General features: G+C 45.7%; 1 protein-coding gene across 2 annotated transcripts in view; it reads right to left on the bottom strand.

Annotated features, from left to right (window-relative positions):
• The window catches only part of LOC140385719 (parathyroid hormone/parathyroid hormone-related peptide receptor-like), a 224,090-nt gene that overhangs the window by 19,546 nt on the left and 181,398 nt on the right, over positions 1–23,146 (bottom strand). For both annotated transcript variants that reach the window (XM_072468171.1, XM_072468172.1), the window contains exons 4-7: positions 22,900–23,024; positions 19,608–19,702; positions 10,504–10,693; positions 7,234–7,387 (exon numbers count right to left, since the gene is read on the bottom strand). In XM_072468171.1, coding sequence (XP_072324272.1) covers positions 7,234–7,387; positions 10,504–10,693; positions 19,608–19,702; positions 22,900–23,024 — 564 coding nt within the window. The remainder of the gene's footprint in view (positions 1–7,233; positions 7,388–10,503; positions 10,694–19,607; positions 19,703–22,899; positions 23,025–23,146) is intronic.

The following is a 23,146-nucleotide window of genomic DNA, read 5'->3' as shown; positions in this document are numbered from 1 at the left end:
GAATATCAAGGCCATAGCTAGGGTGCAGAAGAGAGGTTTCAATTATGTGAAGAGTCTGGAGATACTGGGGTTGTTCTCCTTAGAGAAGAGAAGGGTTGAGGAGATTCAACAGACATGTTCAAAATGATTAAAGGCTTTGATAGAACAGTTAAGGAGGATCTGTTTCCAGTGGCCGGCAGGGCAGTCAGTAACTACAGGTCACAGATTTAAGATAATTAGCAAAAGAATAAGAGGGGAGTTAAGGAGAATTTCCTTAATGCGACCAATTGATGTGCGCTGCCTGAAGGGAGCCTTTCAAACGTGAATTGGATAAATACTGTGGAATGTGGAAAATTTACAGAGTGGGACTAATTTCATAGAGCTGGCATAAGTGCAATAGTTTAAGTGGCCTCCTTCTGTGCTATATGCTTCTGTGGCAAACCATGCAATTATTGCACTGTATGCACACAATAAAATACATCTTTAAACACTGTGTTAACGAGAAAGCCTGACTTCCAAAACAGTGCCTCAAACTCATACATGCCCCCGTGAGACTGCATCTAAGGGTGAGTGTGGGCTCAATTGGTGGGCTGGCCTGGCTTAGGAGGGGACTTTTATGAAATGGGATCCCCTTTTCAACTCAAACATTACTAAGAGGAAATGATTGACAATGTTGCTGGCATATTGGCATAGGGAGGGGTATGAAGATTCCCAGTCACTCTGTTGGAGGCAATGAGTCATGCGGGGTGGGGTTCCAATTGTCCTCTAAAAATCCTGCTCATTGAAAATACTTTGGTCTTTTACAATTCCCCCTCCCCTTTCAATGATGAAGTTAACTATAATCCCGATACAGGGAGAAGCAATCTCTCTGTCAATCATCTCTGATAGATGACAGGGAGGATAGCACAGATCAGCACATTATTCTCAAGAGGAAAATCCATCTGGAGTTCTGCTCCTCCTCACAGCTTCTCATAAATTAGATGAACTGTCAATCGAGCCCCTTACTGTCTCCAGATAACCAAGTAGCTGTTGACTTTCTATGGGGTGGGGGCGGGGTTCCTCCAGGTCATAGGTCATGGAAGATCTGAAGAATCCTGGAAAAGTGGCATAACAAAATACGACAGAATAAGAATCTGGTTGGAAATTTCTTCAGTTTTCTGATGAATTGTAAGGGGCTTTTTGGCTATTGGACTTAGCTTGTTTGTTATAGAACTGTACTTTCTCCTTTGACAGGTAACTCCAACACTCAGCCCTCTCCCACACATCCTATTATCAATATTCCTGTCCCAAAGACCAGGGCCTGGTTTAGCACACTGGGCTAAATAGCTGGCTTTTAAAGCAGACCAAGGCAGGCCAGCAGCACGGTTCAATTCCCGTACCAGCCTCCCCAAACAGGTGCCGGAATGTGGCGACTAGGGGCTTTTCACAGCAACTTCATTGAAGCCTACTTGTGACAATAAGCGATTTTCATTTCAATGTTCACTTTGGGTTCATGGTTCATGGTTCAGTATTGTACCATGTCCTTTGATGACTGTCCCTAATTTTAATTCCTGCCAACGGGCTGCATTATCTCCTTAAACCCTCAATACCCCCAAATTAGCCACCATTATCAGATATTGTGAGAGAATTGTGGACAAGTAACAGTTTTAACCCCAACCATTTCTGACTTGGTCTTTATCACACCATTGCCAATTTTAACCTATGGCTGAAAGATATGCCCACCTGAAGGAAGTGGGAGTGGGATTATGGAGAGGGTACGATGGTTGGCACATTAATCCACGCAAATTGAGATCCTATTATGTTAGAAGGACCCCAAAGTGTCTAAAGCGCCAAAAAAGTGTTCTTCCTGCTCCTGTCGAAGAATGCATAGATTTATAGAGTCAGAGAGATTTTACAGCACAGATAGAGGCCCTTCGGCCCATGGTGTCTCTGCCGGCCAACATGCACCTATCTCTTCTAATCCGACTTTCCAACTCTTGGTCCTAGCCTTTTATGTTTAGGCATTTTAAATGCTCATTTAAATGCTTCTCGAATGTTGTGAGGGTTCCCACCTCTACCACCCTTTCAGGCAGTGAGTTCCAGATTCCCATCACCCTTTGGGTGAAAATGTTTTTCCTGAAATCCCCCCTAACTCTCCTGCCCATTACCTTCAATCTGTGCTCCCTGGTTGTTGACCCAAAGGGGGAAGGTTTGTTCCTATCGACCCTATCTATGTCCTTCATAATGTTTTACAACTCAATCAGATCCCATTCAGCCTTCGCTGCTCCAAGGGAAACAGCCCCAGCCTAACCAGCCTCTCTTCATAGCTGTAATGCTCCAGCCCAGGCAAAACCCTGGTAAATCTCCTCTGCACCCTCTCTAGTGCAATCACATCCTTCCCATAGTGTGGCGACCAGAACTGCACACAGTACTCAAGCTGTGGCCTAATGAGCATTTTGTACATCCTAACCTCCCTTTTCTTATATTCTATGCTTCGGCTAATAATGCAGTGGTCTCCTGTGCCCCAGAACCTGCAAGATTCTCCCGATGCACTTGAATCTACAACTTATCTCATTTTCAGTGAACTCTTACACTCCAGACAGCAACTGCTGCCTACCCCAATGATGGCCCAGTTCCAAAGAAGTCATATTCATACTCAAAAGATTAACTCTGTTTCTCTCTCCATAGATGCTGCCAGAACTGCTGAGTGTTTCCAACATTTTCTGTTTTTATAGCAACTACTTCCTGCCTGTTTCAGATGAGCTGCTGAATGGCAAAATCAGGTGAGACCCAGGATATCCCAGGCCTCAAACCTGGACCTGATAGTAAGATTTGCGCTAGTTACTCATCATCTTCCACTCCTTCTTCCATCACCCTCCTCACCCACCTAAGATCTGCTGCGGCTTAAAATCGATTCCTATGATATAATATGTTACTTATTTCATTGTGGCCTTCGGATGGGAACTAACCTGTGTTGTTACATCCTGTCGCTGATCAGTGAATGTATCGCGTGAGACCCCAAGCAAGCAGTGTGCTGCAGAAATTCCAGCTCTACATTGATAACATTAAAGACATTTTTTATCCACCTTTGCTCGATACACCTTTGCTGCAGGGAATCTTGTAGATGGTACACAGTACTATGTGTCAAGTGATGGGCGAACTGAATGTTTGTGGTGTTATTTTTCTTGTCACAAATCTATGTCTTTGTGGTAGTATGTATTAGGGGTCATGTGGGACTGGAATTCTACGCCGCGCTGCTGATTTTGGGACGAGCCTGCAGCTGCCCTTCGGTGAACGCAAATGAACACACGGACATGTTAATGCGCGATGCTTTTGTGGCAGGTATGAATTCCTCCCAAATCCGCCAAAGACTTCTAGAAAAAGAGTCGCTAGGACTCTCAGAGGCACGGGCCCTAGCAGCCTCCCTAGACGTGGACGCGCGGAATACCCGCGCCTACGGACCCGACCGCGCAGCAGCCCATTGGGCTCCGTACGTACCCGTCGCGACAAACCCACCACCCCCCCCCGGACACCCCACAGGCTTGCGCGGTCCAAACGCCAAGTCGCACCGGGGGCGCGCGCTGCTATTTCTGCGGCCAGGCGAAACACCCCCGGCAGCGCTGCCCGGCCCGCGCAGCAATCTGCAAGAGCTGCGGGAAAAAGGGCCATTTCGCGGTTGTGTGCCGGTCCCGCGAGGTCGCTGCTGTCCCGGGAGAACAGGGAGCCCTGCACGCCGCTTACGCTCCCCAACCCCCCCCAGCGCCCCATGTACGACCCGCAGGCGCAGCCACTCTGGGTCCCGACCACCGCGGTCCCGGGAGAACAGGGAGCCCTGCACGCCGCTTACGCTCCCCAACCCCCCCCCCCCCCCCGTCCCCACGTATGACACACCGGCGCTACCAATTTGGGTCCCGACCACCGCTGTCCCCAGAGATGAGGGAGCCCCGCACGGTCCTAACGCTCCCCAACCCCCCCAGCGCCCCATGTGCGACCCGCAGACGCCGCCATTTTGGGTCCCGGCCACCACGAGGGGAGGAAGGGCGCCGCCATCTTGGACCACCCCAGACCTGTACGACGCATGGGGGCAGCCATTTTGTCCACCCCCGCCGCCATCTTGTGACCCCCCAGCCATGTGCGATGTATGGGGCAGCCATTTTGTTCATCCCCGACGCCATCTTGGACGGCAACAACGGACCCCAGTGTCGACGGCTCCACGGGGTTCGAGGAAGACGCTCCACTACTACAACCACGTCTCGCTTCAGTAACGCTCGATCAAGCTCGACCCCGGACACTCCGGACGACGACAACAGCGGTGCTAATAAACGGGCACGAGACACCATGCCTAGTCGACTCCGGGAGCACGGAGAGCTTTATCCACCTCCTCCACGCGAACCCACGAGCCGTCCGATGCCCTATCCCACGGCACATGTGCCAACGCACAAATTAACCGCCTCCAAACCCTCCACGAGGACCTCTGCCACACGGGGGTCACTCGGTTTTTCCACTTTATCAAGTCCCGCAACCTCCCATACTCTTTAGAGGAGGTCCGTACAGTCACACGGGACTGCCACATCTGCGCAGAATGCAAACCGCATTTTTTCAGGCCGGATGGTGCGCACCTGATTAAGGCTTCCCGCCCCTTTGAACGCCTTAGTCTGGATTTCAAAGGGCCCCTCCCCTCCACCGACCGCAACACATACTTCCTTAATGTGGTGGACGAGTACTCCCGCTTCCCATTCGCCATCCCCTGCTCTGACATGACCACGGCCACAGTCATTAAAGCCCTGAACACCATCGGTTCGGTTGCCCCTCATACGTCCACAGCGACAGGGGGTCCGCTTTCATGAGTGACGAGCTGCGCCAGTTCCTGCTCAGCAAGGGCATAGCCTTAAGCAGGACGACCAGCTACAACCCCTGGGGGAACGGGCAAGTAGAGAGGGAGAACGGCACGGTCTGGAAGACCGTCCTACTGGCCCTACGGTCCAGGGACCTCCCAGTTTCACGGTGGCAGGAGGTCCTCCCGGACGCTCTCCACTCCATCCGGTAGCTGTTATGTACGAGCACTAATCAAACGTCTCATGAGCGTCTCCTTGTCTTCCCTAGGAAGTCCTCCTCTGGAACGTCGCTGCCGACCTGGCTGGCGGCCCCAGGACCCATCTTGCTCCGAAAGCATGTGCGGGCACACAAGGCGGACCCGTTGGTCGAAAGGGTTCACCTCCTCCACGCGAACCCGCAGTACACTTACGTGGAGTACCCCGATGGCCGACAGGACATGGTCTCCCTGCAGGATCTGGCGCCCGCCGGCAACACACACCCCCCCCGACACCATTCACCCAACCCCCCCCTTCCTGCCACCGCCGCACCCCGCGACCGCCCCCTTCCCAGGAGGATCGGTTCCCCTCCCCTCAGGCCCGACCAAGAATAAAGCCCAAGCTGAAACCGTAAGGCTCCCGGAGACGACAACACCAGAACAAGCACCATCACCACCACCGGGGCCGAGGCGATCGACACGGACAACCAGACCGCCCGAACGACTCGTGGCGTCGATCTAAATCAATATATGGACTTTTCACAAGAACATTTTGCTTTTCTCCCGATACCTTCTGTAAATAGTTGAAACAGGACAAAATTGTACATACTGTATTGCCATATGAATGTTTTCCTCCCAGGACCAGCCCTGTAAACCCTTACCACCATGCGAAGCATCACCCCGCCGGGTTCATTTTTGACAAGGGGTGAATGTGGTAGTATGTATTAGGGGTCATGTGGGACTGGAAGCCCTAATGTCATTGGCTGACAGATCCCGGGTCCTGGTTGGCCGTTGACCTCTAGCTCCGCCCTGAAGGCGGAGTATAAGAAGCCGGAGTCCTCCCCCGCAGGCCATTCTACTATCGAGCTGCGGGGGAACAGACACGCTTAATAAAGCCTCATCGACTTCACTCTATTCGTCTCTCGGAGTCTTTGTGCGCTACAGTCTTACATCTGGCAAAAGATATATTGCAGATTTTACTTTTAGGCAGGCCAGCGTTTCCAAACCAAATTCTGGAGAAACCAACACAGTGAGAGTTTCAATTTGCCTATTGTTTCACTGTGGGTCACACCTACTTCCTGAGAGAACTTAGCAGTTGGTTAGATCACAAGTCCATTCCCATCTTACAGCCACTACTAATGACAGCTTCACTGGGAATGGATTAAATAATATATTAAATCATTAGGATAGTACATACAAATATAGCAACATATAAAATGGAAGCCAATCAGCCATGATTGAATGGCGGAGCAGACACGATGGGCCAAGTGGCCTAATTCTGCTCTTATGTCTTATGGTCTAAGTAGGCCATTCGGCTCTTCGAGTATGTTCCATCTACCCCAATGTTCTTTGATTCCCTTGCCTTACAAGAATTTATCTACCTCCTTCCTGCCTGGCTATGATCAGCCAAAACCATTCAGCTAGCCACAACAGCAAGAGATAGAGAGAGAAAGAGAGAGGGAGAGAGAGGGAGGGAGAAGATAGAGAGGGGAAGAGGGGGAGAGAGCATTGACACATACAGGTAGCCAGTGATTTTTAAAAATTATTTAATGGGATGTGGGCATCGCTCGCTTGGCCAGCATTTATTGCCTATCCCTAATTGCCTTTAAGAAGAACTGCCTTCTTGAGCCATTGCAGTCCAAGTGGTGTAGGGACACCCAGAGTGCTGTTAGGAAGGGAATTTAAGGATTTTGATCCAGTGACAGTGAAGGAGCAATGATGTACTTCCAAGTCAGAATAGTTTGTGGCTAGGAGGGGAATTTGCAGGTTGTGTTCTTTCCATGCTTCTGCCCTTGTTCTTCTAGGTTGAAGAGGTCGTGGGTTTGGAAGCTACTGTCAAAGGAACCTTGTTGAGTTGCTGCAGGGTATCCTAAAGAAAGTACACAAGGCTGTCACTATGCATCAGTGGTGGATGAACTGAATGTTTGAGGTGTTGGATGAGTGCAATCAAGTGGGCTGGCTTGTCCTGGATGGTGGCAAGCTTCTTGAGAGTTGTTAGAGCTGCACTCATAACAATGGAAATAAGGAAGGAAATGCAGAAACAGCTTAGCATAGAGGGAAGAGGGAAAGGGACAGAGGGGGACCAACAAATAAACATGGAAATAGAAGGGCAAACAGCGAGAGAGAAAATATACATGTTTAAGATAGATGGAAAGAGATGGATAGACAGAGAGCAAGAGATCTGGAGAGAGACACACACAGAGCAGATTGAGGAAAAATTAGTTTGTGAAAAATCTTAATCTTACCCCAGCCTATTAAGGTGAAGCCCCAGAGATACTTTTTATCAGAGAAAAAGGTCATGAAGATGAGGCTATGGAGATAGAGGCCTTCCACCAGAATCCAGTAGTAATTAGTAGCCAGGAAGTAAAGGAAAATGGTGACAGCCACCTTGCAGCCAATCTGAAACAAAATGAGAACAATATCAGCACATCGATGAAGGCTCGAAAACCTTGGCAGGTAGTTACAATGATCTGATAGGGTCAAAGCTTGGTGAAAATTGGATTCTCCGTCGGCGGGATTTTCCATCGCACCAGCAGCATACCCACGCCCGTGGTTTTCCCAGCGATGTGGGGTGGCCACAATGGGAAGTCCCATTGGCAGGTGGCAGGAACGGAGAATCCCGCTACTAGCGAGGGCATGGCACCCAGGAAAACGCAGCTGACGAACTGGAGAATCCGACCCAAAACTTCAACACTGTGACGTCCTCTTTAGTTCACTCATGCTTTCCCCATGTAAACATTTCAAAACACTCCAAGATGTGAGAGCCAGTACTGAAAGGAATTTGTCCCCAATCCCAGTCTTTTTGTCTTTGCGTTCACCAACACCCAGCATTTGTTACCCATCCTTTGTCACGCTTGAGGTGGCGATGCTGAACTACCATCTTGAACTGCTGCACTCTCTTTGATGTAGGTGCACCCACAGTGCTGTTAGTGAGGGTGTTAGGCAGTCCTAAGGCTGGTGATATTGGTTCAACCCTGTAACATGGGTTTAAAATGAGTCCAGTCTCCTGAGTTGAGAGTCTCCTCTATCTGTTGGAATGAGATTGGACTGTCTGACCGCTCTGCCTCTCTTCAGAGTTCAAAACTCCCGCTAATTATACTGGAAAATCTCACTCATAGAATCACAGAATTGTCACGATGCAAATGAGATTCTTAGTTTGTGAACATGGCTGACAAGGCTTCCTGGAAATGTTGGTGCCACTGCTGCCCTCAATAGCGGTGAACTTCTAAATATTTACAGCTATTGAGCTCCACATTTGCCTCTATTGGAATTGTAAGATTCGGGCCAATATCTCAAGTCACTCTCAGCTATTGTTTTCCATCCCTGATATCATTCTGGTGAGCCTACACAATGTAGCTCGCTATAATTTTAATGTCGTTTTCTGTAACAGGATGCCCAATATTGGACACATTAATCCAACTGGGACCCAATGACTGTCTTTCAGAAATAGCCTGCAGACACTCAGGGCACAAAGTCCAGACAATGGCATTATGGAAGTCAGAAGTCACCTCCATGGTCACCTGCTCCATTCCCTTTACATCCGCTCCCCCAGCTACCAGCATGGCCCTTGCAGTCCCCATGCTGGGAGCCGCAATCACACAAGCACCCTGCATTCATCAGAAGTCTGCCAACTGGTACTGTCATAATGTCAAACCAGCTAATCTGATGGACTATTTATAAACTTGGGCCATTCAACGTATTTAAGAACATTAGGGGTAGGGGCAGGAGTAGACCACACAGCCCATCAAGCCTGCTCTGCCACATCATGGCAACTTGTCAGTCACCAAAGAACATGCATTCATCTTCAAGAGGAACTCAGCACTACAGTTATTTAAAGGCCCAGACACCTAACCTTCAAGTAAAGTAACATAGATAAACAATTGCTATTATTTCTCGGTAAATACTATGGAGTGTTTTTGGAGGTGTTGTAGTGAATTTCTGCATTTGGCAAGGTGTATTGCTGCCAGGTGTTCTAGATGGGGTGGTATGTAGGATTATTTACCCACACCCTATTTTCTCGACAAACTGCAGCAAGATCTGTTTTAAGAAGGAGTGTCTTAACTCCTTGAGTGCATTGTCTTTAAAGAACGGAAGTGGAACAGGCTTTCTTGTAACTTTAAATCAAAAGGAAAGATAAAAATTATTTCTCACAGCACCTGAAATGCAATTGCAACAAATAATCATGCCTCACATACAGTAGATACACTTACACAAGAGACGGTGATTTCTAAATATGGAACATGCACTTAAATTATTTAAAGAATAAAAGAAACAGGTCACTTCCTTAAACAGTCTTTAAGATGGTGATTGGAATGTTGCAAGCATGACGGGTTCTCTCTTGGTTCCTTGAAGACAGTGGTGTTTGGAAGTATCTAGCTTTTTCAGTCAAAATTGTTGCTGAACTCCTGTAGTAAATAAATATAATCTTGCGGAATAACAAATTAGCCAACTTTTCTGCCCGAGATGTCTTTTCAAGAGAGGGTCCAATTTTGTGCTGCATGAGAGCTGGTGTCCCTCTGATTTTCATGTCTTAGACTGACTCACTGGGTTGTCTTTTTGGATTGATAAGGTATTGGCTATCTTCTGTCAATTTAAGACATGTGACAACAGTATTGCTGTATTCCATTGTCCACACAATGGGTGGAAGCTTTGGGAGTTGGGTCTGAGACTGATATTGCAATGTGTGTAGGAGTAAACTGGAGTATCTGAATGTCAGATACGGACCCTGAGTGCTAGGGATTGCTGCTGGATGAGTGATAGGGGTGTGGTTCACTGGACAAGTGAAAGGTTGGTAGAGTGGTGAATAAGAGAAGTCACATGACGTTCAATAACATTGACTGCCTTGTCGCGTGAAATTATTAAACCTCTTTTGACACTGCTGCCATGTCCTCAATGCCAGATGCCTGCTCCATTCCCTTTGCAGAATAGTCCTTGAGGCTCTCCTGGTCCTCTACAAAAACATGGCCTCTTTCAGCCTTCCAACCCCACCACACAGGCCTCTAAACCTCATTATTGGAAACCTTCTATCTTCACCAGTACTCAATCTGTGCCGTGTATAACTGCACCAAATTTGTTTGCTGTACACCTCCATGACAATGGAAAGGGGCAGGTTGAAAATCATTACAACCACTCCAAAAATGCCGTGGACCAAATTTTTGCCCACAATATCTAACCCCATGTAATTAATAAACCTTGGATAAGGTACTGGAGAATAGTGATAGCTACTGGAGGGTAATGATAGTTGTGGAACCAGGGGGCAATAATGGCTGTGGAACTGGGGTGGGGTGGGGGGGGGGGGTAATACTGGCTGTGGAAATGGAATCTAATGGTGGTTGTAGAAACAGAGATGAATGATGATTATGGAACTATTGCCCCTCAACTCTCTCATCTCACAGGAGGGAAAAGTAGGGAGTGAGAATTTGTAAGAAATAACACAAACCTGCAAAAACTGAAGATGAGTAGCATCTGAGTGTTTTGAATTTAACAAGTGCCTTACCAAATGAGTGGTCACTTACATACTGAGATTTGTCTTGAGACAGAGGAGTGTCAGTTATGAATTTCAGATCCTCCAAGGCAATACCTTCCAGGTCTAAGAATGCTGTCTCTGAGTATAGCACTGCATCCTTCACAAAAATACTGATGGCTCGGAGCATGAAAGACACAAAGAGATGGATGTGGATGTAGTTCCTGGTACAATGTAGGCGCCTGTGAAGGGATGGCAACACATGAATGAGAGTTAGTATGGGTAAATCCACTCAAAGGCCGTCATTTGCCTATCGTAACCCATTGCTAAAACCCTGTCATTACTCATTCCTCAACACCCTGCAGAATCCAATCAACACAGTCCAATCCCACACAGTCCAATCCCAATAAATAAAGTTTCTTATGCACAATAACATGACCCTGTAGCACAAAATCTAAATAGAAGGGTCCAGTGAAGAACTGATTCTATCTTTGGTATGAGGTATTGAACCTGTCAGCCCTCTCCAATGAACATAAAAGATCCCATGATGTGGTTTTGCAGAAGAACTGGCAATTAGGTGTGCAGTCCGATATTTATTCCTCGTGTTATTTGTGAGAATTTGCTTTGTGCAAATTGGCTATTGAGTTTTCTACATTACAACAGAACAAATTAACCAACTGCAAAGTATGTTGCCAAGTCTGGAGATCATAGAAAGACATATTTTTACTTTTTGCTCGTTCATGCGATGTGGACATTGCTGGCTGGGCTAGCATGTGTTGCCTATCCCTAATTGCCCTGCTAGGCCATTTCAGAGGGCATTTAAGAGTCAACTACATTGCTGTGGGCCTGGAGTCATATGTAGATGAGACCAGTAGATTCCTAAAGAACATGAGTGAACCAAAAGGGTTTTTACAACAATCAACATTGTTTTTTAATTCTAGATTTTAATTGAATTCAAATTTCAACGTCTGCTGTGGTGGTATTCAAAACCGGGTCCCCAGAGCATTAACCTGGTCACTTGATTATTAGTCCAAAGACAATACCACTACACCATTGCCTCCCCTACACAAGTATTTATTGTATTATCCTCTTGTCTCAAAATTAGGAAGTTGTGCGTTCATTATCCTATCCTGTGTATAGAGGCGGGTTTAGCACAATGGGCTAAACAGTTGGCTTGTATGCAGAACAATGCCAGCATCGCAGGTTCAATTCCCGTACCAGCCTCCCCGAACAGGCGCCGGAATGTGGCGACCAGGGGCTTTTCACAGTAACTTCATTGAAGCCTACTTGTGGCAATAAGCGATTATTATTATATTATTATTATTCCAGGACACGAGCACCTGATATAGACTGATGCTTTATGAAGTATTGAAGGAGTAGATTGTCCGACCAGAGGAGGGGCAATATTGGATTTAGTACTTGGTAATGAACCAGGGCAAGTGATAGATTTGTTAGTGGGGGAGCATTTTGGAGATAGTGACCACAATTCTGTGACTTTCACTTTAGTAATGGAGAGGGATAGGTGCGTGCAACAGGGCAAGGTTTACAATTGGGGGAAGGGTAAATACAATGTTGTCAGACAAGAATTGAAGTGCATAAGTTGGGAACATAGGCTGTCAGGGAAGGACACAAGTGAAATGTGGAACTTGTTCAAGGAACAGGTACTACGTGTCCTTGATATGTATGTCCCTGTCAGGCAGGGAACCGATGGTCGAGTGAGGGAACCATGGTTGACAAGAGAGGTTGAATGTCTTGTTAAGAGGAAAAAGGAGACTTAAGTAAGGCTGAGGAAACAAGGTTCAGACAGGGCATTGGAGGGATACAAGATAGCCAGGAGGTAACTGAAGAAAGGGATTAGGAGAGCTAAGAGAGGGCATGAACAATCTTTGGCGGGTAGGATCAAGGAAAACCCCAAGGCCTTTTACACATATGTGAGAAATATGAGAATGACTAGAGCGAGGGTAGGTCAGATCAAGGACAGTAGCGGGAGATTGTGTATTGAGTCTGAAGAGATAGGAGAGGTCTTGAACGAGTACTTTTCTTCTGTATTTACAAATGAGAGGGGCCATATTGTTGGAGAGGACAGTGTGAAACAGACTGGTAAGCTCGAGGAAATATTTGTTAGGAAGGAAGATGTGTTGGGCATTTTGAAAAACTTGAGGATAGACAAGTCCCCCGGGCCTGACGGGATATATCCAAGGATTCTATGGGAAGCAAGAGATGAAATTGCAGAGCCGTTGGCAATGATCTTTTCGTCCTCACTGTCAACAGGGGTGGTACCAGGGGATTGGAGAGTGGCGAATGTCGTGCCCCTGTTCAAAAAAGTGACTAGGGATAACCCTGGGAATTACAGGCCAGTTAGTCTTACTTCGGTGGTAGGCAAAGTAATGGAAAGGGTACTGAAGGATAGGATTTCTGAGCATCTGGAAAGACACTGCTTGATTAGGGATAGTCAGCACGGATTTGTGAGGGGTAGGTCTTGCCTTACAAATCTTATTGAATTCTTTGAGGAGGTGACCAAGCATGTGGATGAAGGTAAAGCAGTGGATGTAGTGTACATGGATTTTAGTAAGGCATTTGATAAGGTTCTCCATGGTAGGCTTCTGCAGAAGTAAGGAGGCATGGGATAGTGGGAAATTTGGCCAGTTGGATAACGAACTGGCTAACCGATAGAAGTCAGAGAGTGGTGGTGGATGGCAAATATTCAGCCTGGATCCCAGTTACCAGTGGCGTACCGCAGGGATCAGTTCTGGGTCCTCTGCTGTTTGTGATTTTCATTAATGACTTGGATGAGGGAGTTGAAGGGTGGGTCAGTAAATTTGCAGACAATATGAAGATTGGTGGAGTTGTGGATAGTAAGGAGGGCTGTTGTCGGCTGCAAAGAGACATAGATAGGATGCAGAGCTGGGCTGAGAAGTGGCAGATGGAGTTTAACCCTGAAAAGTGTGAAGTTGTCCATTTTGGAAGGACAAATATGAATGCGGAATACAGGGTTAACGGTAGAGTTCTTGGCAATGTGGAGGAGCAGAGAGAGCTTGGGGTCTATGTTCATACATCTTTGAAAGTTGCCACTCAAGTGGATAGAGCTGTGAAGAAGGTCTATGGTATGCTCGCGTTCATTAACAGAGGGATTGAATTTAAGAGCCATGAGGTGATGATGCAGTTGTACAAAACTTTGGTAAGGCCACATTTGGAGTACTGTGTACAGTTCTGGTCACCTCATTTTAGGAAGGATGTGGAAGCTTTGGAAAAGGTGCAAAGAAGATTTACCAGGATGTTACCTGGAATGGAGAGTAGGTCTTACGAGGAAAGGTTGAGGGTGCGAGGCCTTTTCTCATTAGAACGGAGAAGGATGAGGGGCGACTTGATAGAGGTTTATAAGATGATCAGGGGAATAGATAGAGTAGACAGTCAGAGACTTTTTCCCCGGGTGGAACAAACCATTACAAGGGGACATCAATTTAAGGTGAAAGGTGGAAGATATAGGAGGGATATCAGAGGTAGGTTCTTTACCCAGAGACTAGTGGGTGCATGGAACGTACTGCCTGTGGAAGTAGTTGAGTCGGAAACATTAGGGACCTTCAAGCAGCTATTGGATAGGTACATGGATTACGGTAAAATGATATAGTGTAGATTTATTTGTTCTTAAGGGCAGCACGGTAGCATTGTGGATAGCACAATTGCTTCACAGCTCCAGGGTCCCAGGTTTGATTCCGGCTTGGGTCACTGTCTGTGCGGAGTCTGCACGTCCTCCCCGTGTCTGCGTGGGTTTCCTCCGGTTGCTCCGGTTTCCTCCCACAGTCCAAAGATGTGCAGGGTAGGTGGGTTGGCCATGATAAATTGCCCTTAGTGTCCAAAATTGCCCTTGGTGTTGGGTGGAGGTGTTGAGTTTGGGTAGGGTGCTCTTTCCAAGAGCCGGTGCAGACTCAGGGGGCCGAATGGCCTCCTTCTGCACTGTAAATTCAATGATAATCTATGATTAATCTAGGACAAAGGTTCGGCACAACATCGTGGGCCGAAGGGCCTGTTCTGTGCTGTATTTTCTATGTTCTATGTTCTATGAGTACGGAACTGTTAGTCATGCCATCTCCACTAAACTTGTCCCGTCAGTTGAATGTACAAGATTCCATGGCACTGTTCAAAGAGGAGCAAGGAATTGTGATGGCTAACACTAGTTTCCCAAAGAACATCATGAAAAAAATCAAATCCAAAATGAAGTAGTCATTCAATATAACTGAACATTTGGTTTAATACTAAAAAACAATATCCCATTAAATGTCAATAAACAATTGCAGGAAGTCTTTTGGAATGCAGGGCTGTGTGGCACAACACTTCCCACTCTATGTTTCATCTATGCCTTGCCACAAAAGCATTTTATTTTTGCCTGGCACAGTGTTTAGCACTGCTGCTTCACAATGCCAGGGACCCGGGTTCAATTCCAGGCTTGGGTGACTGTCTGTGTTGAGTTTGAATGTTCTCCGCGGGTGCTCCAGTTTCCTCACACAGTCCAAAGATGTGCAGGTTAGGTGGATTGGCTGGGCTACAATTGCCCCTTAGGGATGTACAAATTAGGTTACGGGGATTAGCCTAGATGGGGTGCATATTCAGAGAGTTAGTGCAGACTCGATGGGCCAAATGGCCACCTTCTGCACTGTAGGGATTATATGATTCTATCCCATTTACTGTTTCTGAGGCTTTAATTGTCACGTGCAATACGACTGCCAAGTTTGCCTCTGGAACTAAATGGCAGTCATTTAAAAGTAAGCAATGGCTGTAAAATGCTCTGGAATATGATCACCATGCGATTTCCCTTTATCCAAATGCAAGTTCTTCCTTTCAAAATAGAAATTATACCCTCACCCCCATCCCTTTACCAACCTTTCCCATACGCATGACGATGGTGCATCATAGCTCTGAAGAAGAGCCATATTGATACAAAACAATAACTCTGTTTCTCTCTCCACAGATGTTGCCAGACCTGCTGAGTTTTTTCAGGATTTTCTGTTTCTATTATGGCTATACGCTTCCTCGACTCCCTACCCTACACCTTCATATTATCTACTACACCCACTCACCCAACTCCCTGACAAAATCCACATCCCACCCACTCTCATTAGCCTTGTAAGCACTGGGGAGAGGCAAAAAATACAAAAAAGGCCCAGAATTGTAAAAGTCAAAATCTCTGAAAATTCCTCTTTGAGCTCTCAGGTGATGAAAAGTAGGCCAGGAGATCACATTGCCCATCTGTATATTATCTATCAATCCATTCATTTCTTTTGTGATGTAATATCTGCTCCAGTCCATCCAAGATTCAGCTCAGCATTCTATGAAAGGCATGAAGTTATTACATTATTAAGTATAATTTGGTTTAACACAGGGCTAAATAGCTGGCTTTGAAAGCAGACCAAGGCAGGCCAGCAGCACTTTCAATTCCCGTACCATCCTCCCCGAACAGGCGCCGGAATGTGGCGACTAGAGGCTTTTCACAGTAACTTCATTGAAGCCTACTTGTGACAATAAGTGATTATTATTATTCCAGGACACGAGCACCTGATATAGACTGATGCTTTATGAAGTATTGAAGGAGTACGGAACTGTTACTCATGCCATCTCCATTAAACTTGTCCCGTCAGTTGAATGTACAAGATTCCATGGCACAGTTCAAAGAGGAGCAAGGAATTGTGATGGCTAACACTAGTTTCCCAAAGAGCATCATGAAACAAATCAAATCCAGATGAAGTAGTCATTCAACATAACTGAACATTGGTTTAATACAAAAAAACAATATCCCATTAAATGTCAATAAACAATTGCAGGAAGTCTTTTGGAATGCAGGGCTGTATGGCACAACACTTCCCACTCTATGTTTCATCTATGCCTTGCCACAAAAGCATTTTATTTTTGCCTGGCACAGTGTTTAGCACTGCTGCCTCACAATGCCAGGGACCCGGGTTCAATTCCAGGCTTGGGTGACTGTCTGTGTTGAGTTTGAATGTTCTCCGCGGGTGCTCCAGTTTCCTCCCACAGTCCAAAGATGTGCAGGTTAGGTGGATTGGCTGGGCTACAATTGCCCCTTAGGGATGTACAAGTTAGGTTACGGGGATTAGCCTAGATGGGGTGCATATTCAGAGAGTTAGTGCAGACTCGATGGGCCAAATGGCCACCTTCTGCACTGTAGGGATTATATGATTCTATCTCATTTACTGTTTCTGGGGCTTTAATTGTCACGTGCAATACGACTGCCAAGTTTGCCTCTGGAACTAAATGGCAGTCATTTAAAAGTAAGCAATGGCTGTAAAATGCTCTGGAATATGATCACCATGCGATTTCCCTTTATCCAAATGCAAGTTCTTCCTTTCAAAATAGAAATAATACCCTCACCCCCATCCCTTTACCAACCTTTCCCATACGCATGACGATGGTGCATCTTAGCTCTGAAGAAGAGCCATATTGATACAAAACGAATGTCCTCCTTCTGCACTGTAAATTCAATGTTAATCTATGATTAATCTAGGACAAAGGTTCGGCACAACATCGTGGGCCAAAGGGCCTGTTCTGTGCTGTATTTTTCTATTTTTCTATTTTCTATAAAACAATAACTCTGTTTCTCTCTCCACAGATGTTGCCAGACCTGCTGAGTTTTTTCAGGATTTTCTGTTTCTATTCCCTACCCTACACCATCATATTATCTACTGTACCCACTCACCCAACTACCTGTCAAAATCCACATCCCACCCACTCTCATTAGCCTTGTAAGCAATGGGGAGAGGCAAAAAAACAAAAAAGGCCCAGAATTGTAAAAGTGAAAATCTCTGAAAATTCCTCTTTGAGCTCTCAGGTGATGAAAAGTAGGCCAGGAGATCACATTGCCCATCTGTATATTATCTATCAATCCATTCATTTCTTTTGTGATGTAATATCTGCTCCAGTCCATCCAAGATTCAGCCCAGCATTCTATGAAAGGCATGAAGTTATTACATTATTAAGTATAATTTGGTTTAACACAGGGCTAAATAGCTGGCTTTTAGACCATAAGACATAGGAGCGGAAGTAAGGCCATTCGGCCCATCGAGTCCACTCCACCATTCAATCATGGCTGATTTCAACTCCATTTACCCGCTCTCTCTCCATAGCCCTTAATTCCTCGAGAAATCAAGAATTTATCAACTTCTGTCTTAAAGACACTCAACGTCCCGGCGTCAACCGCCCTCTGTGGCAATGAATTCCATAGACCCACCACTCTCTGGCTGAAGAAATTTCTCCTCATCTCTGTTCTAAAGTGACTCCCTTTTATTCTAAGGCTGTGCCCCCGGGTCCTAGTCCCCCCTGCTAATGGAAACAACTTCGCTACATCCACCCTATCTAAGCCATTCATTATCTTGTAAGTTTCTATTAGATCTCCCCTCAACCTCCTAACTCCAATGAATATAATCCCAGGATCCTCAGACGTTCATCGTATGTTAGGCCTACCATTCCTTGAATCATCCGTGTGAATCTCCGCTGGACCCGCTCCAGTGCCAGTATGTCCTTCCTGAGGTGTGGGGCCCAAATTTGCTCACAGTATTCTAAATGGGGCCTAACGAATGCTTTATAAAGCTTCAGAAGTACATCCCTGCTTTTATATTCTAAGCCTCTTGAGATGAATGACAACATTGCATTTACTTTCTTAATTATGGACTCAACCTGCAAGTTTACGTTTAGAGATTCCTGGACTAGGACTCCCAAGTCCCTTTGCACTTCAGCATTATGAATTTTGTCACCGTTTAGAAAATAGTCCATGCCTCTATTCTTTTTTCCAAAGTGCAAGACCTCGCACTTGCCCACGTTGAATTTCATCAGCCATTTCTTGGACCACTCTCCTAAACTGTCTAAATCTTTCTGCAGCCTCCCCACCTCCTCCGTACGACCTGCCCCTCCACCTATCTTTGTATCATCGGCAAACTTAGCCAGAATGCCCCCAGTCCCGTCATCTAGATCGTTAATATATAAAGAGAACAGCTGTGGCCCCAACACTGAACCCTGCGGGACACCACTCGTCACCGGTTGCCATTCCGAAAAAGAACCTTTTATCCCAACTCTCTGCCTTCTGCCTGACAGCCAATCGTCAATCCATGTTAGTACCTTGCCTCGAATACCATGGGCCCTTATTTTACTCAGCAGTCTCCCGTGAGGCACCTTATCAAAGGCCTTTTGGAAGTCAAGATAGATAACATCCATTGGCTCTCCTTGGTCTAACCTATTTGTTATCTCTTCAAAGAACTCTAACAGGTTTGTCAGGCACGACCTCCCCTTACTAAATCCATGCTGACTTGTCCTAATCCGACCCTGCACTTCCAAGAATTTAGAAACTTTCCCTGACTCCAGTGACTTTTGAAAGATCATAATTAACGCCTCCAGTATTTCTTCAGCTATCTCTTTTAGAACTCTAGGATGTAGCCCATCTGGGCCCGGAGATTTATCAATTTTTAGATCTCATAGTTTCCTTAGCACTTTCTCCTTTGTGATGGTTACCATATTCAACTCTGCCCCCTGACTCTCCAGAATTGTAGGGATATTACTCATGTCTTCTACTGTGAAGACTGACGCAAAGTACTTATTCAGTTCCTCAGCTATTTCCTTGTTTCCCATCACAAAATTACCAGCGTCATTTTGGAGCGGCCCAATGTCAACTTTTGCCTCCCGTTTGTTTTTAATGTATTTAAATAAACTTTTACTATCATTCCTAATGTTACTGGCTAGCCTACCTTCAAATTTGATCCTCTCTTTCCTTATTTCTCTCTTTGTTATCCTCTGTTTGTTTTTAAAGCAGACCAAGACAGGTCAGCAGCACTTTCAATTCCCGTACCAGCCTCCCCGAACAGGTGCCGGAATGTGGCGACTAGGGGCTTTTCACAGTAACTTCATTGAAGCCTCCTTATGAAAATAAGCGATTTTCATTTCATTTCATTTCATTTTCATAATTTCTAACTCGACAAGGTTTCCTCTAAGTCATCTCTTTATTCGAGCAGCTCATAATTTTGAAAACCTTTCCATAAGAAAACTTCAGAATGAAAACACAACGATGATAAGTCCTCCATTCTCCCCCGCAGTTACTCAAACCTAGATTGAGATCCAAATTCTCCTATTAATTAACATGAATCAGATGACACTTTTTACCTGAAGTAATTCAGTATAACAACAGCCACAGTCAATGAGCCCAATGAAATGGAGTATCCCACCGTGTAGATGAGGTACAGGCGATCAAAGATGTCCTGCAAGAAAGTAATGAGATGTCACAGGTTGTGGTTAACAGTAGCCACAAGACACAAGCATGTACAGAGCTGCCATTAACACCATATCATGGCACAGTAATTGAACAAGTGACATTTCACACTTCGAGTGGAATGAGTGTGAAGTATTTCAAATTCCTGGAAGTTTCCCTGACTATCAGGAACACAGTGTAAGAAATGGGGCTGTTGGTATTTTTGCAACACAGAGAATTAATGTGCATGTTAGGAGTGTGGCGACTAGGGGATTTTCCAGTAATTTCATTGCAGTGTAAATGTAAGCTTACTTGTGACACTAATAAAGATTATTAGTATATTCAATTTCAAAGTTGGTAGATATCTCTTTCTCTGTATAAAAATGCCTCCCTGATTTACAATCCCAGATTTCACCATATAGATTTCAGAGTACGGCCACTAATTTATTTTTTCATGAGACGTGTGCATCAGTGGAAAAGCCAGTGGGCGGGATTCTCTGTCCCGCCGCACCCGTTTTCTGGTGTGGGGCGCCCCTGCCGGTAGCGGGATCCTCCATCCCAGCAGCTGGCAAATGGGGTTTCCCATTGTGGGCACCCCTACGCCGTCGGGAGATCTGCAGGCATGAGTGCACTGCCGGCGAAGCGCAGGTTCCCGCCGATGGAGAATCCAGCCCAGTGTTTTTTGCTAATTGACCTTGAATTGAATGGCTACCTGCTTCTGCAGTTTCAATTGATATCATTAGTGACATTTCCCAAGGGCTGCTATTATGGCTGAGCCCATTATGAATGCTTGGCTGAGTTGCAATTGCAGCCTGACTTGGGCATTTATCATCAATCTTTCATCATGGCTCAGTAAACATTCAAACACTCATTACCGAATTATATTATCAAAGTGCCTTCATTACTTGGGCTGCAGCACCTCCAGGACAAATTCCACTGTCACCTTTTTGAGGGCAGCTAGGTAAGGATAGTGAATATCAAAACCTTGCCAGCAATGTCCATACCCCAAGAATAAATGTAAAAATGGAGAATAGGAGGGCTACATGGGAGTGTGATAAAGGATGAATAAATAATAACAAATTAAAAATAAGAATTTCTGGATATCCATAAAATGTGGACCTTGTGTTGCCCTATTATGTATTTTTATTTTATTTTATTTTCATGTACTAAATGATCTATTTGAACTGCTCGCAGAAAAATACTTTTCACTGTACCTCGGTACACGTGACAATAAACAAATCCAATGCAATCCAATCCAAATGTAAAAGTTCACTTCGAGGGAGTAGGAGAGAGGATGAAGGGGAGAGACTAATTTTTGTGAGATGAAGGCATGAAGCATAAATATTTATTAAGTAAATATTTGACATTGGTTTGTAAAAAATGACAAGGGAAGTGAAAAAGTAGGAGTACCGGAGGGGGGCATGAAAAGTTTCTGAAGAGGACTTTAGAAAGGAGCTGGTTGTGAAAGAAACGCAGAGTTCAGGGTAGATGTCACTCTGCCCTGCTTACCTGGACCCCAGGCTGCTAAGGGCAAGCAACAAGGAGATAACAGAGGCTCTTATCATATTTCTTCAATTAGCCTTAAACACATAATTTATTTAATGGGTGGGGTGGGGGGGGGGGGGGGGTGGGGGGGGGGGGGGGGGGGGTATTGCTGACCATAACATTTGTTCAGGAGGGAGAGAAGGATAAATTGGGTGGTGATAAGCCAAATTCAGTTGTGGGTAAACTATTAGAATCCATGGAATTAGTGAGAATTTTGAAATCAGTGGGTTCATAGAATTTACAGTGCAGAAGACCATTCAGCCCATCAAGTCTGCACTGGCCCTTGAAAAGAGTACCCTACCCAAGCCCACACCTCCACCCTATCCCCATAACCCAGTATCCCCACTCCACCTTTTTGGACACTAAGGGCAATTTATCATGGCCAATCCACCTAATCTGCACATCTTTGGACTGTGGGAGGAAACCGGAGTACCCGGAGGAAACCCACGCGCACACGGGGAGGACGTGCAGACTCCGCATAGAGGGTGACCCAGGCCGGGAATCGAACCTGACACCCTGGCGCTGCGAAGCAACTGTGCTAGCCACTGTGCTACCGTGCTGCCCACGGACAGGTTAATCAAGGACAGCTAGCACCTTAAAGCATCAAGTTGCATATTACGAATGTCACAGGTTTTCTTTTTAAGAAGTGAACAAGTAAAGTGCTTGAAGTAGATGTAGGGTATGTGGATATTCACAAAGCTTTCGAAAGGTCTCACAAGAGGCTTACAATATCAGAGAAAATGTAACGCGGTTAGAAACTTAGTTGATGCGCAGACAACATTGAATTGGGGTAAGGGAGGAGGACTGTAAAATACCTCAGGATGACAGACAACACAGTGAAAAGATGGCAGGTGTAATTTATTGTAGCTTAAGTGCAATGTTGCTCATTTTGGGAGAAGATTGTGTGACTATTTCCATCAGGGTGGAGAAATGAGCTTTGAATGAGTCTAGCAAAGTGCCAGCAGAGGCATGAAAGGCCAAATGGCCTCCTTCTGTGCTGCAAGTAACTATGGTTCTGCATCACTTGCATGTGTGCGTGTCTAAATAAAAAGTACCCATTGTTTGGAGAATTGAATTGGAAAAAGGGTGGCTGTACAATATCTTTAAAATGCTGGTTGTGTCGGATGAACAGAGGTGGACAGGCTATTTACATGATCAAGGTAAGAGGCTTGATGCAACTTTCATTCCCAACTGCCAACTCTGTCATCTCCCCACGATGGCAACTAACTGGTTCTGACTTGGTCTCAACAGCTATTCATTTCAGCTTATTTATAGCTGCTTTTCTCCCAGTGCATAAAGTTCATCCAGCTGAAGATGAGATGAATGACTGAAGGGTAGGGCTGCATTGCAAATGTGGAGTCAGAGCCTGAAATGCTTCATTGCATTAGAGGCACGAAGCACTGTTGGATATGCTATGCGATGAGACATTAAACTAAGGCTGAGGAGATGGTAAAAGTCCCATTGTATTATTCAAAGAAGCGCAGAATGTTCCCCTGGTATACAAAAAAAAGCAGATAAACCAATTGTTTACCTCACTTCTTTCGCTGGTATAACTACAGCCACCACAAATGTTCCGAGAACCAAATAGTCATCATAAATGATCCGAGAAGCTATAGAAAGTGAATGATATTATAGTAAAAATGATTTCTGGGGTTACGTCACCTTTTCTGTGCTCTGGTTTATGTGCGCAAGGTACCTGGCACATTCTGTGTAATTTGCCCACGTTTGGTTGCTGCTTGGCACAAGCTCCCAGCTCCCATTCACGTTACACTGTCGATATGCGTGGCCTGGCAACAGAACACAAAGCAAGTTAATACCAAGTGCTGTTATTCCCTTCATCCAGCCCACCGTCTGCTTGCTCATTCATCTAACCATGGGCGAAATTCTCCGTTATTGGCGCAAAGTCCGC

The sequence above is a fragment of the Scyliorhinus torazame genome, chromosome 11 (assembly GCF_047496885.1).
Source record: "Scyliorhinus torazame isolate Kashiwa2021f chromosome 11, sScyTor2.1, whole genome shotgun sequence".
Classification (NCBI taxonomy): domain Eukaryota; kingdom Metazoa; phylum Chordata; class Chondrichthyes; order Carcharhiniformes; family Scyliorhinidae; genus Scyliorhinus; species Scyliorhinus torazame.
Note: the sequence above shows the minus strand (reverse complement) of the source record. Positions and strands in the feature narration are given on the sequence as shown.